Source organism: Mus caroli, chromosome 1 (assembly GCF_900094665.2).
Source record: "Mus caroli chromosome 1, CAROLI_EIJ_v1.1, whole genome shotgun sequence".
In the NCBI taxonomy this organism is placed as follows: Eukaryota; Metazoa; Chordata; class Mammalia; order Rodentia; family Muridae; genus Mus; species Mus caroli.
The window spans coordinates 141613168-141628515 of NC_034570.1; the positions used below are offsets into that span (position 1 = coordinate 141613168).

The 15348-nt window shown below is 36.6% G+C and overlaps 1 protein-coding gene across 2 annotated transcripts in view; it reads right to left on the minus strand.

Moving 5' to 3' along the window:
- The window catches only part of Hmcn1 (hemicentin 1), a 427483-nt gene that overhangs the window by 291283 nt on the left and 120852 nt on the right, over positions 1-15348 (minus strand). For both annotated transcript variants that reach the window (XM_029475879.1, XM_021160385.2), the window contains exons 3-4: positions 1570-1728; positions 479-601 (exon numbers count right to left, since the gene is read on the minus strand). In XM_029475879.1, coding sequence (XP_029331739.1) covers positions 479-601; positions 1570-1728 — 282 coding nt within the window. The remainder of the gene's footprint in view (positions 1-478; positions 602-1569; positions 1729-15348) is intronic.

A 15348-nucleotide genomic window follows, 5' to 3' on the forward strand; every position in this document is an offset into this window, starting at 1 on the left:
GTGCTGGTCCGGCTGGATGAGGCCTGTGGCCCTACTCAGGCCGGTTTCTGCCGGATTTTAACTCTTAACATTGGATGGGAAATCTGACTGGAATCGTGTTTGGTAATTCATTTTCTCACATTCAACTTCAATAATAGATCAAGCTTCATTTGACCTGGTACCTGAAATTTACTCATTAGATACACACATTTAATATTCTCATTGAATTAAACATTTAATACAAAATGATTTTATTAAACTAAGTGAAGTTTTCACCTCTGGTGCTCACATGACTTGTTGCTATAACATTATTCAATCTGAAAATTAATACTGAATGAATTCGTTTCTTCACGTCGCTGCTGTAACCGACCCTTGCAAAGCTTAAGGATAAAATCTGCAGGTTATAACTCTTTTGGACACCAGAGTTATCACAGTTAGAGTGGCCTAGCTGATTTTTACAAAGTAACAAAAACAACTAGACCAACTTTACCAAACTGACCTCATTCACTTGCTTTTTGTCCAGATGGAACACTTGACCAGAACTTGTAGAGGCAATTTCTTCATAGACTTTGTATCCAATATGATTCCTGTCATCACAGTCTCCAGTGAGCACAAATACCACCTGAGATTTGTAAAACAGAAGAGAGGTTGAGTTATGTCCAGAAGACAAATACATTTATTAGCATTTATTATTTGCTAGCACATTACTAAGCAAGTCGAATGTTAGCATACAGGATAGTTATTAGGCCTATACGCTGGGCCTGCAGAGGAACATAGTTGTTTATATTTCAGGACAAGTTTGGCTATGGAAAGAAGACCACAGCTATGGTACTTTTAACAGTGGCCTCAATTCCTCATCTTGTCATGCATCTATGCACTTGCAAAGAATTTTGAAGATCTTCTTATTAAAAATGTATTGTTTATAATGTGTCTCTGGATCTGAGTTTGGCCATATGGCATGAGGCACAAGAGTCATTCTACAAGTTATGTGCTTCAACTCAAAAGACCTTTGCATTTCCTCTCAGTCTCCAGTGTTTGTGCCATGGCCACGAAAAGGGTGTGCCTAAATTGACCTCCTTAATCTCAAAAGAAACCAGTAGGGAAAGAAAAGTCAATATACTCAAAGCGCAGTACCTCAACATTCCTAGATGCATAAGAACCATCACTAGCCTAGGTAAACCAGAGTGTGCTAAGCTGGGAAAGGTGAAATGCTATGCCATAAATCATTAAGTTTTGTTACATGGTAAAACTAACTGATACTACTGGATGACTAACTCAGAGAAGACTTCCCATACATAGTAGCATTTGAAGTACAGACATAACAAGTATGATAAGATGCTAATAAGTACTTTAATTAATCTGCAATCATTTCTTCATTGTATTCAAAGCCAAAGTATCAATATGCTGTTGATAAGTATGAATTTTACTACATTCAAATAAGACGATATGTACATTTTACACATACTGGTATAAGATACACGATCAGATGGCTATGACTATTGCTATCGATCACACACAGAATAATCGAAAGACATAAGCAACCTCCCATGCTTCTTCAGACAAGCACGTCTGGGGATGCTGTCTATGTACCTGGGATTGTTTCTGTTGGATAAGCTGCAGCACCTCATGGGTGAGCCGGTAATCCTTAGATCGTGCATCAGTGAAAACATAGATGAAGGACCCAGGAAGAGAGATTTCCAAGGCAATCTTTATAGCCCCGATGCTCATTTCTGGACAGTCACCACCTCCCTGTTGAACAGAAAACAAGATGAAATCGTGTGAGGAAGAAATGGGTATTTTGTCCATTTAGGTTGGTCCAGTTACTTTAGGATTTTTAAAAACAGACAATCATTCTTTACTTTTATTTTCTGTCGGTTTGCTTCTAGATTAATCACCTTGGTGAGGAGAAGATGAAAAAGCTATAAATTGATATGGTATCCAAAATTTATACTTATGTGGATGAATTTTGTTCTCCCCGAGGCTGAGATAACATGCCCTCTTCTCTTTCAAAGTTGTTCTTTTTCTGCGGTCTGATCACTCTTTAAAAAAACTCTAAATGCTTTGTCCTAAGGGCACTTGATATGTTTTCCTTTATATAACAGTATCTGAGTGGTTCCTAGTAACATAAATGACCTTGAATGAGTGTACGGTTGAGAAGTGAGAAATTCTCACTACTTGTGTCATTACCTGATATCTGAGACAAGAATTATTTTAGGAGCAGTCAGGTTTCTTTGTCTATAATGGGTATTCTGGGGTCTCAATATTTTTAGATTCCTACTGTATATTTAAAATCTTAAACTAAACACACTCTCCACACATGTCTTACATTGTATACTTAATGGTAGCCCCCAATGTAACGCATCAGTTACACAGTGTTTGTTGAATAATTTCATACACAGTACAGAGCCTCGGGAATATAATTTAGTGGAGATATTAACTATCATCTGTTACTTCCAAGCAGAAAGAGTGTTCTGTTTGTAGGTAGGTCAAACATCAGATCCCCAGGGATACGCAAGTAGGAAGACTTAGTAACCTAGACCAGTAGAGGATACACCTTTTGACTTAAGTATACATTTTCCCAAGGAGCATGTGTCGCTGCCTGGGTCCCCAGATGTTCCTCAATGTTACCAGGAGCAGTCTTTAAACCAGGCCAGGTGAATTCAAAACAGGAAGATCCTCCCAGAGCGCAAAGCCATCTTAAAACTGAATGTGTCTCTAAAGCACAACCTGTACTCAAAAGGACCCCTACCTTTCCAACCTCTAAATTTGAATGGAGAAGCCATATTAATTAAAATATATGAAGTAAACAATGTTTTTCTAGGTACTGGAAACACCTACTTGTTGTGTGGAAAATTCCTTTGTGAAACACTGGACTTCACCTGGCTTAATATCAGCTAATAAACAATACTGCAACGAGATGATGAATTCACACAGCTGCAGTTGCCCAGCCACAATTACAAAGAAAAACTGTTCTCTGTATAAAGCTTCAACTTTCCTCATGTCATACTCTTCAGAATAACTGTTTTGGCATTTCTGTAAGAACTAATGGGAAAATCTCAGGGCAGTCAGAAAAATTAGGAATATCTAGTAAAGGAAATATTTTGAGTCACATACAACAGAATATACTTATAGTTTAATTTTTCTGCTCTGGATATAAGGGCATTTTTATAATAAAATTAAAAATTTATCTGACTTTCATATTTCCATACACCAATTATATTGGAATAACATATATTAATTATAAATTGTTTTAAGTAATAAAGCCACTATATCACCAAGGGGTATAGTATCTTTAATATCTTCCTGCTTTTATCTAACTGAAAATTAAAAGTAAATACTAAGTAGTAATTCATAAAATTATGAAAATTTTTTCATTGTTTTCTTTTTTCATTCAGTAGCCAACTCTATTCAGAGCATCAGACAATTTATATTAGTCATGCATGGCAAAACCATGGTGTTTTTCATAGAGGAGTATAAACACGTAACAACAGCCAGTTGTAATGAATAATCTGAAATAAACTCATTTCCTAGCTGCTACCCCGGGAAGAGCACAAAAATACATGCTGAGAGTCATTTCATGTTTGGAAGAAACTGAGATCACAAGACTCTTGTTTTCCTGGTGTTTTCTCACAAGCACTCAGACTTCTCCTAGTCAACTCCAGTCTTAGACTGTGTTCGGACAGCCCTCCCTCAACTCACAGTTTTCCCTCCTCTTCAGTTACTTGTATCCTATTCAATCAGCATGTGTTTCTCTATGCAGAAGAAAGCATTCCTCTCTCCATGGCACATGCTGGAAGTGACATAGTTCCCAGAAGCCCCTTGCTGGTTTCACTTGATGAAGTGGAGCTAATGTGCTAATATCTTTTCTTACACACTTGTTGTTTTTGTGGATACACAGATGAACTGCAATGTAATAACAGGTTACTTTATAGGTTTTCTGTTTGGCAGTGGGGTGAAAGCATTACACATTCAGTAGAAACCATGCTTTGATTTTGAAGCTAGCTCTTTCCTTGCCCTGTGGCATCAAGCACAGCTCTCTGTCACCCAAGAGAAGAGAGAACAAGAAGCTGGTATGCTATCGTGGGCTGCGGCTGGGGCACTAATTTAAGCTGTGTGGATGTAATTTATTTTTTGTATTAAATATTTTAAACATTTTATTAAAAGACTTAATATCAGAAAAAGTTTGATAAGTACCATAAGAGATAGAGAGGAACCATGCAGACCATAGTTTTTCCACATTCCTTTCCCCCGTTTATTTTAATGAAAATAGATTATTTTCTCAAACAACATCTTTCCCAGTTCTTCCCCACTTCCTCTCTCTGCCAGATCACTCCCTCTCTGTCTCTCTAAGCTATAGCAACCAAACTTAACAAAATAAAATATAGAAAGATGAAGTAAGAAACATTGCATCAAGCCTGGACCGGGCAACCCAGTGCAAGGAAAAGAGCCACAAGAGCCAGCGCAAGAATCAGAGACCCACCCATTCTCACTCTGGAATCACAAACAAGTATTAAGCTAAAAGCCCCAAGGAGCTGGTGCAGACCAGTGTAAGCCCTGCAGTTTGCTGGTCTCTCCGTCCTTTTGAGTTCATATGAGCCCTGCTCAGGGAAACTATTTCATTGTACATATGGTTTTCTTAAAGGAAAAAAATGAGTTTTTCCTTTTTCCAAGAGAAATTGATGTAAAATCTATACTAAACCTCTCTGGCACCTTAATTTGGTGTTCTAACAATTTTAAATAACAAATGACCAGCAAGACACCTACAAAAGAATTGCTTTATTTCACCTCTAAGATAGTAGCAGTGACAGCCTGATGTGGCTACTGAGCAACCACAGTGTGGTTAATAAAACTGAGCAACTGAATTTTTTGAGTGGATTTAATTTTATCAATATATATTTAAATTTTAAAATTAAAGGGGTGCTTTTAAAATTAATTACATAACTGAATAGTAATATTCTATATGTTTTGAGCTACATAGCTACATTATTTAAAAACTGTCTATGAGTTTAACACTGTGTTCTGTTGGCACCACTTTGGAATGGCCTGCTGGACTTTATTAGGAATGCTTCATTCTAGGCTAGTATTTAAAAGGTTAGTGCATTGACCTTAAAGTCTTTGGTAAAACTTCTTAATTGAAGTTATCAGAGACAAATTCAAATTGCTTTACTTTATTAAATATAATTAATTTATTTGATCGTAGTTTATAGGGGTAATAAAGTTATAAGCAAAGTTTGATAGGTATGTATGTGTGTGTGTGTATATATATATATATATATATATATATATATATATATATAGTCTATAGTTGTACACACAGGTAAAATTTAACCACCTGGCTAATTTACAGGTTTTTTATGATATTTCAATACTTAAATTTAGTTTTGGTACTTAAGTTTAGACTAGATAAGAAAAATGTTACTAAAATTGTGCATTTTTATGTAGAGTTTATGGTGGTTTGTCTCAGTCTTACATATGTACAAATTTAAAAGTTGAAGGTCATAGAAATGTGAATGAAACTATAAAAACAAACAGTGTAAGTTTCCTCTCTAAGCCTGAGAAAAATATATTTAAAGGCCATTTAACAGCTTCTATTTTACACTGAATAACAAAAATGAAAATGTAAAACAATAATGTGTAAAAGAAGTGCCAAAGCAAGAAAAGCAATTACCTTACTAGTTAAAATTCTGTCGTGGATTTCTCACTTTTGGTAATGAATAAGTTCATTAAAATATATTTGATAGTGAAATCATAAAATCCAGTATCAAGCCCCACAGTTCTATTTCACATTGCCACTATAAATGTATAAAAATTAATTGAACTGTATATTCTTTGGGTCTAGTTAATTTGGGTATGTGATTTCTTTTTATCTGCAATGATTTTTATAAATTTTAAAAATAAAAAAAAAAAATAAAGTTTTGCCTTAAAAGGAAATATGTCAGATAACAATCAAGAGGTAGGTGTATTTTACATTGGCAATCATCTAATTTAATACATCACTTTAAGTTTTGAAACAAAGAATTCATCAGTAATTATCCGTGTATGTTTTCTGGAACCAATGGAAGGAAAATTGATAGTATAAATTGTAGTAACGAATGTTAAAAATTACTTAAATGTTCAGTTAAAAGGCCCCCTCCTTCCCAAAGGAGAAAGGGAGGGGAGAGGGGGGAAGAATTGTGGGAGGGGGTGACTGGGAGGGGGGCAGAGAGTGGGATGTAAAGTGGATAAGTACAAACAAAATTAAATTAAACTAGAAAAAGAAAGAAAGAAATGCCACGGTCACATTAGCCTCTAGGCAACTCTATGGAGAATTTTCTTGACTGTTTGATGTGGGAGGGCCCAGCCCACGTGTGCTGTGACACCCATGGGCATGTGGTCCTTGGTTGTATGAGAAAGCAGACTAAGAAAATCATGGAAGCAAGCGCCAATAAGCACCCTTCCCCACATGCACTCCACTGTAGTCCTGCCTCCAGGTTTCAGTCTCTTGCCTTGGGTTTCTTCTGTTCATGAGGGACTACAAGATGTAAGCTGAAATAAACTCTTTGCTTCCCCCAACCCTCGAAAAAGACGGGGATGGGGGGAGATCTTGAGAGAAGTACACTTGCTGCATCGCATCTGAACATCCTTCAAAATCAACCTCTCTGATATCAAGTGATATCGTTTCAGAGCTGAAGGAACCCTCTAAATGTACAAGAATGAAATGGTTCTTTAATTATGACTGGAAAAGTAAACATATACATATGTGTGTAGGCATACATATAAAGAAATATGCATGCCTGTACATATACCTATACTTACATATATTTCTATTTATGTTTATTGTAAGTTTATGAAAAGTTTTCTGTCTTTGCTCTCATTCTGTACCACCTCTTCCTCCCCCTCTGTCTGACTTCTTTTCTCTGTAGCTGTCTGTCTGTGTGTGTTCCTCTCTTCTCTTTCTTCCCTCCTTCTTTCCCTCTTGGATATTCAGTGAAGTTTAATAGTTAACAGGAGAAAATAACCATGACTGTAAAACCTAAATATATCACTTAAAACCACAGAGACATGCACCTACATGGATTAAAGCTAGGGTAGAGGTGAACTACATAATACAACGATTTGAACAATTCCCAAAGCATGTAATAGAAAGGGTCTGATTTTATAAACTTTCTGTGTTTTTTTTTTTCATTGAACTTTGAAATATACATAGTCAATATCAGTAGAGAATTCCTGCCCAGTTTTCCTGGACTCTTTTTATCTTTCTAGTTCTACAGATAGCTCCAACATGCTAAGTTGCAGAAGATACTTCAGATGTGAAAATATTTACTGAAAGAGATTAGAAGCATAGGACCTTTTCATAGTAATGAACCGTGGCCTCAGAGGTACAATGATAATTGTGTTCTGTAGTGAATTCCTGGAAAGCAAGAGGACACAATGGAGGGAAATCTTATCAGTGGAGGAAGTGATAAAACCCACATTGTCTTCATGTCTTTTCTAAATACAAGACAGAGTGGGGAGAACACAGAAATAAACTGAACCTTTGAACTCCGAGGAGTTAGAGAGGTTTGAGGGCCTTCTCCAACCCCTAAAGGGAAGATGTTATCACAAGAGGGGCTGAGGAACAAGACCCGGCAGTGGCGGCAGAACGGGCACGCGGCAGGGCAGGCGCAGTCCCAGACTGCTTTGCTTCTCCCTGTCGTTCAGGACATCCACCTCAAAGTTGTCAGAAACAGACAAACTCCAAAATAAATAATTTTTTAAGACCAAACTCTTGCTATATGGCCCCAGCTGTCCTCTAATTCCCAATCTGGGTCTCAATAATATTTGGATTTACAGTCCTGCGTCACCGTGCTCAACTCAAAGAACTTTGTATTGGAATTCCAACGCTTACTCTTCTGCTGGACGTGAGCCTGGTCTCAAAGGCAGGTTATAGTCCCCTGGCACATGATGCACATGCTGAAAAGGTCTCAGTTGTGCACTTCATGCTTTACACGTGGGGAATTGAGATGTGAAACTCAGTCTCAATTGATCAATATTTTAGATCCCTCAGTTATAAATGTTGCCACTGACTGTAGACCAGGAGAATATAACGTACATGTGGAAAAGATTAGGTTATATTGAATCTAATTTTAAGTTATGTTCAAAGCAAGGCTAAAATAAATCAGAACAGTTGTGGAATTTACAGACATGTGTGATGCCCTTCATCTCTTGTAATACACACACACTATACATATATATATATATATATATATATATATATATATATATATAAACATGTTCTCAGAGACAAGGAGAATATTTCAGAATCCAAGCCTCAGGGTCACCAAATCATAGTACTATGTGTCACATACCCAGGAGAGTAAAATGGTTCCCTTTGCTCCACATACATGATGACATCGATTTAAATAAGATGGGTTCTAAATTTAAGCCTCAGTGGCAGACCTTTAAGCCTTAAGCAGAAACCACCATTCCCATGCTTCCAGGTTATCACCTGTCAGTTCGGTCCATAACTCATCAGCAGGCGATCTTGCAACTTAGAACTTTTATGGTAAGTGGAGCTTTGTCTGCCGAGTCCCAGAATCAGTTCAGTTTATTACAATTCAAACATTCATAAAGAATATATGATGTTTCAAGTCCCCAGTAACTTAAATGGGAATTAAGAAAATTATGTATTTTAATGTTCCCATAATTCAGGGACTTCTGCATAATTCACTAGAGTTATAACAGAAAGTAGTCCACGGAAGAAGCCAATGGCACGAAGGTCACCAAGAATAATGGACACACCCCCTGACACCATCTACTTCCAGAAGCCATGTAGATATATACACAGGCTTACCCCACAGGCAACGTAGGAAGGTGGGAAGTGACATCTTGGTGTTCCCAGTTTCATCCTCAATAACTCCCTCCCTGGCTGTAACTACTATTTATAAAATTTCTCTCTTCATTCTTCATGGATTCTGACTTACTGTCAACTCGTTCCCCGTCATCTTAAGACAAGAGTTCCTCTCTGCATGCATTGGATCCTCATTCTTGCTTCCTATATGGTCACATGTACTCAAGAGACAAGATCTGAAAGTCAGGAGGGCAGACTTCATATGTCCCTGCAGCTTCACTTGGTGCACCAAAGACTGGGCATGGATCCTGCAAAAACCCTTTCTGGCAGTCCAGTGTTCTCCCCATGCCCTGCCTCCTGCTTCTCTCCCTAAACTGCTTCTACGTGTCTCTGAAAGGCTCTTTCCATCTGCTCCAGTACTCACAAGCAGATTTTTAATGCTTTGTAGTAATGTTTCTGTTTACTCTAGTCAACAAAGATTGTAATACTGACTCCTTTTCTCTGATGTGATAATATATATATATATATGTATATATATGTTTATATACAGCTTTTTATGACTTTGTAAAGATGTATTAGTACAATACCTTTTATTAATAAAATGTTTATAATTCGTGAAAATTTCACACTAGGAAGTTTTATATGGACAGGGTTTATGGTCATTACATAACCAATAAATACAATCTGCTCAAAGGGGAACCACTAGGCAACACAGTAGACAAATGAGGATTATTAAAAATCAACACATACAAAGAAAGATGGAGCCTTAGTTTAAAAGTTTGTGTGTGGAAACCCCAGGGACTGAGCTGATGACTAGACCACTATTAACTCATGTGATGTGCCTGCCAAAGAGAGCAGATACAGGGCTCCCATGAGCAGAGGGCCCCAGATGTGGCCAGATGCAGGTCCCCAGTATCACCTTCTGACAGAGGCCAGGACTCCAGTCCCTAGCCAGAACTGTTTGGGTCTGATAGAACTCTGGAAAGCAGTCAAGCATCTGACAGGGTAATTTAAAGACAATATTCAAGGTCAATTTCAATTCTAAGGCTCTAAAACTAATCTTTAACTTTTTTCAAGACCCAAGAAATAAAAATAAAGGTCTCTTGCAGAAATAATTGTTTCTGATCTATTTAGACTGAGAAAAATATTCTTAATTTTTCTTTATAACTATATTATTAGAAGAAACATTGTTATTTTACTCTAGTAAACTTTTTTTGCAAAGAAGTGTTTGACTTTTGGAAGTCATTTGCTTAGGCATTATCTAAAACCAGACAGAAGCAGGTCTACGAATTACTGTAAGGAATAGACACCTCTTGGTGGATTGAGTGGCATGTATGGACTGAGTCAAGGCATTGTATGTCAGTGGATTATTTTTACCTGGAGCCTGAGGTGTTTACTTTGCAGTGTGTTATGTGTTTATGCTTAAAAAGGGACTCATGCAAGTGTTGTTTGAATGAAAGATCAAGAAACTTCCCATTGTAATTCACACCTACCCTCCTCCAGCCATTTGCATGTTCTGTTATCAAAACAGGCAGAATATACTTCTATAACTTTTGTCCTTTGATGTTAACCCAAAAGATCATTAATAAATCAATAATTCATTTAGTTCTGGATATGGTACCAGAATGGGTAGCTAAAAATGAGTTCCACATTTCTACGGGTGCCCAACACTCTCTCAGTTTCTTTCAGTCACCCTTGAGTACACATGGTACTTATTTTTCAAGGAACTTTTACCTTTTAGAAACTCTAACAAAAACTGTAAGGAGCACATCGTCTGTCAAGGTGTATCATGTGCCCACAGAGAAGTTCTAAAATACTAAAATTTCCATCACCACCTTCATCACCATCATCATCACCATCATCGCCACCACCACCATCCTCATCATCATTATCACACTATAGAAAATTTAACTGTAATCACTCTTAAATAAACTTTGCCCCTCTAATTTAGTAGAAATGTCCCAAGAAAAAAAGAGTAACTTTCTAATTATAATTAATTTTGCCATTTGATGCTCAGTAATTTTAGGTGAGCTAATTACTCAAGAGAAGTTGGCCAACAGGAATAGATGTAAAATAATTGAGAAATAAATTCAGTTTGATAAGGATAAGGTCATCCCTAAACTCCATCTGTCTTTTATTATCTGCTTTTCTGCTTTGAGCTAAAATAAAAGAGAAATTATGTAAATAAATATGTTAATTTGATTAGATTAACAAGGTTACTTAAGGCAACAGTTCTAAGGAAAGTAATAGAACGATACAGGGCTGGCTTGAGCATTCAAAGCCCCCTGATTCATTTTGGTTTTGGTTAATAATTTCTTGAAATTATAATGTAATTATATCATTTCCCCTTCCTTTTCCTCCCTACAAATCTTCCCATGTTTCTCCCACTTAGTGTGTTTAATATTCATGACCACTGTTTCTTTTATTATTGTTACATACATCATATATGCATACACATAGGCATTTAAGCCCACATATAGTTATAGATACATATGTACACATATGTACAATGTATGGGGAACTGAGTGAGTCACGCCACTTACTATCTCAACACTGGTGTTTATTCACTTGTAAGAATACATGTACGACATATGTACACCTGCATACAAATTGGACTTCTTGAGCAAATTGATTTCCTCAAATTAAACAATTATGTACAGGTCATTCTCCTTTTAGAGTATATATTTTATAAAAACATATGGATGTAACTATATTAACATATTTTATACATAGTAAACATATAAGAAACATAGGTCAAATATATATTAAAAACTAAATACTTAATGTAACCTATATTGCAAAATATTTATATATTATACATGCTATATATTAATAACATAATATATTAAGTAATGTATTAATATAAAATATATAAGACTATATTTTCTATTAAAATAAAAATTATTGATACAAAATATTATATGTAATATGATCTTATTAATATAAATATTGCATATTATATAAAATACTATATATAAAGTATGACACCAAATCTAAAAATAAAGTCTTTCAGACATTTACACAATATCTACATCTATGGTGATGTATAACCCCTTCTCTCTTTTTTTGAGCCATATTTTATTTTTTCCCTTTATTTGGCATCTTGTTATTTTTCAGTAGCAAATCTAGAGGTAAGGCGTACACTCGTCCATAGCTGTGTGACTTAGACTACAGAGAGTTATATAACGTGCTCCCTGGCTGGTACAGCAAATCCTTCTAAAGTCGGCATTATCTTGGTCTCCATTTGTGAACATTTTTTGTTCATTTATCCATGGTGACTCATAACCTCTTTTAGCAAAGAATGTTAGTGTCAGACACTCTTCCTGGACAAGGAAACAATCCCCTCTCTCCCACCCATCTGCTGTTCTCAGTCCTTTACGTTTATCCCTTTGCTTCTCTTAAAGACTTGGAGAAATTAGGCCCAGCCTGATCTTCTCAAAGCTCTAGCCTATTGCTGTGTGAACATAGCTGTCCCATGTACTTTTGGATTTTTAAGACTATGCCATTTTCTCAAAGGAAAATTAAGTTCTACGTAGAAGTTTGTATTTGGGGAGGATCAAAACTATATACAAAAGTTGTAAGTGCCATTCAGTTATGTTGAAATCTCTCGGATATTATTTTTGTGGATTTTTTTTTTTTTTGTATTTCAAGTGTTTGACTGATATGCTTTTTGTTCCCTAAAACATTTGGATAAAATAGTTAGACGCATAACAGTGCCAATAATTTTTTTCCTAAAACTCAACAAGCTTTATAATTTCTTATAAAGAATGTGACCCCAGGCAGCCCTCTTTCCTACATATTTACAACTTTATTAATGGCCAAGCTCTGTGTGATCTGAACACCACTGGTTGTCATTTGTCATTCCCTCCTTTCCCCCAGAGAGAAAGTTCATTTGCCTTTCAACTTAAATTCTCTGTCCACCAGATGAAAAGAAATAAAATACATGTATAAATTTGCAATCAGCGTAATGATGTAAGCGTAGAAAGTTCTGTCAGTGTTTCTTACAAATGTTTAGATTAGTCTTCTCATCCCACTTCCCAATGGGTACATAAACTAAGACAGAGGCGATATTAATAGGTGAGTATTTAATAAACAGAGTTCTCTTCTCACTTTTAAAGACCAATTTAAATGTGAAGGGATTTTTTTTTTTAGATGTTTGCTCTTCCACAAGTCCAAGTTCAGTTTTAATAGACCAGTAATCTTTGCTGTACTTGGCTTGTTTTGGCAGGGGGTGGAGTGGGAGGTGGGGTCAGAAAGGTCAGGAAATTATAATATCTAAAAAAATCTATTATTCTTCATGAATGAATTTTATTAAATATATAACATACGTAGCTGCTCATACTAATTTATGAAACAATAAAACATTCTCCAAACAAAGAAAACAGTATATACATCTTACGTTAAATATGAAGTGTTAATGCAATCTAGACTTGTTATATTTGTTTGTTTGCTTGTTTAATTTGGCCCTTACTCAATAAAATTTTTTGCTTTTATTGAAAAGAGAAGCATTCACTAGAAAGTTTCGAATTAAAATACTCCCATGGTCTCTTGATGCGTGTAATAGCACTCAGTGTTGAATGAAAGGAAAAACTGAATATCTCATTTCTTTCTCAACAAGATATTCTAATTGGGCCCTTGTGGATCTTATGACAACACAAAGTCAAAACAAAACAGCAATAAATAATAATTAATTAGACATGCCTCGCCCAGCACAAATGTCTAGAGACATGGACCCCAGCTCCACTTCCAAGAGAGTCATGTTTTCTTTTGTTTTGTTTTTGTCTTTTTGGAGGTAAAAAAATCAAATGACCCTACATATTGACTGCATCAGACTCAATTCCAGAGGATGTTGGGAAGAACTCTGCCAAGAGAGTCAACGGGGTGTGAGTCAGGAAGCAGGATCCTTCACCCTGGAGACAGATGGCGCAGGGAGGATTCGGGCACTCCCTGAAGATCCTTCAAAACACAAGTAGGGAGAGGCAGGAAACAGCAGTGCTGTGCCAGGTCTTATTTGGAATGTAGCTATTTTCAGTCTCTTCGGACTTTTGTGAAGAGAGTTCAGCTGTATTCTTACAGAGAAAGAAGCGAGCACTGTAAATCTCTTGCTAATAGGTCTTGGGCTTGAATTCTCCCCTTAAGTGGCCTTTCTGAGTCTCTAAAATATTATGAAAACTGAGATTGGATTTTTAAGGTATCTTTGTACCATTGAGTTTAAATCATTCTGATTCAATGTTGTTGCTAATGTTCTTTTTTTTTTTAAGTGTTATTCATTTATCCAACAACTATCCAAACCCCTCCCTATAACCCTGGTTCTTCCTCTAGATGAAGCACAGGCTACGTGAGAACTATGGGGCTCATGTGCTCAGAGGTTCACAGTAAAATGGGTGAATGTAAAGACTGAGGTAACCAAGAACATGGAATCCCACCAGGGATAATCCCTTAATGGGATAAACAATTCTCTAACAACTTTTATTTTTCCTCAGAGAATCTTAACATCTAAAGATTTTTCAACTCTAAGGGAGAAAATTGACTGCATATTAAATAGCAATTTAATGGCCATTGTAGCAACACGCTATAAGGGCAAAGGGGTGGAGGATTACTGATAGGAAACGTAATTAAAATCAAGGGATGCTTATGCAAATTCATCTACATATTCATTAACTATAATTCAGTTCCATGTGCACACCAAGACATGCATGAACAGAAGCAGCCCCAGAGTTCCCACTCAAGCTGCTCAGCTAACACTGCAACTAATTAAACACTATCCTTCAAACTTCACCTTGACCTGTGCTCATGTGCCTATTCTGGAGTAGCTATCTATCACTCCATTTGCATTCATACATGAGCATCCTCTAATTATCAGGCATCTCCCACAGAGGATTTAACAGTGTGTGATGCATACATATAACGACTTCAAACATGTTCCTTCGATATAACTATGACAGCTGCTCTATGACGAAGAGATAACAAGATTACAATAAGCCTAGAGGACAGAACAGGACTCTCTGGAGAGATCACATTCAAGATTAAACTAGTATTTTAAAGAATGTAAATTCTGTTAAAGGAGTGCAGAAGAGAAGGGACTGAAAGACAGGAAGTCCCTGCGCACAGAGAGCAGAATACACAAAAGCCCCGGGAGAAGGGTGGACCAGAGTTATGGAGTGGGTCAACGCAAGTCCCTTGAGACAGAACACAGAGCCTGGGAAAAGAGTGGCCCAAGAAAGGGATGAGAGACAGACAGGTCTCAGTCATTGCAACCCAAAGGGAGTATTTGTGGAGGCCGTGCAGGGCTCAATTCAGTAACAGCGTTATTCAGAAATGTTCAGAGATGTGTTTTGAGACTTTCACCTACAGATTCAAGAAGGTCCTGAAAAGTGAGCAGGAGCAAATTTACAAGTGTCACATAAGTGCTTTCCTCTTACTTCATACCAGGAATCATTGGGATTAGGATGGTGTTGGGAGAGATAACCTCAGCTGGTTTTAAAGACATTTATAACGCTTTTTTAAAAAAGAACTTACAAAGTTAGCATAAGAGATAAGCAAGAGGTATATTACCAATG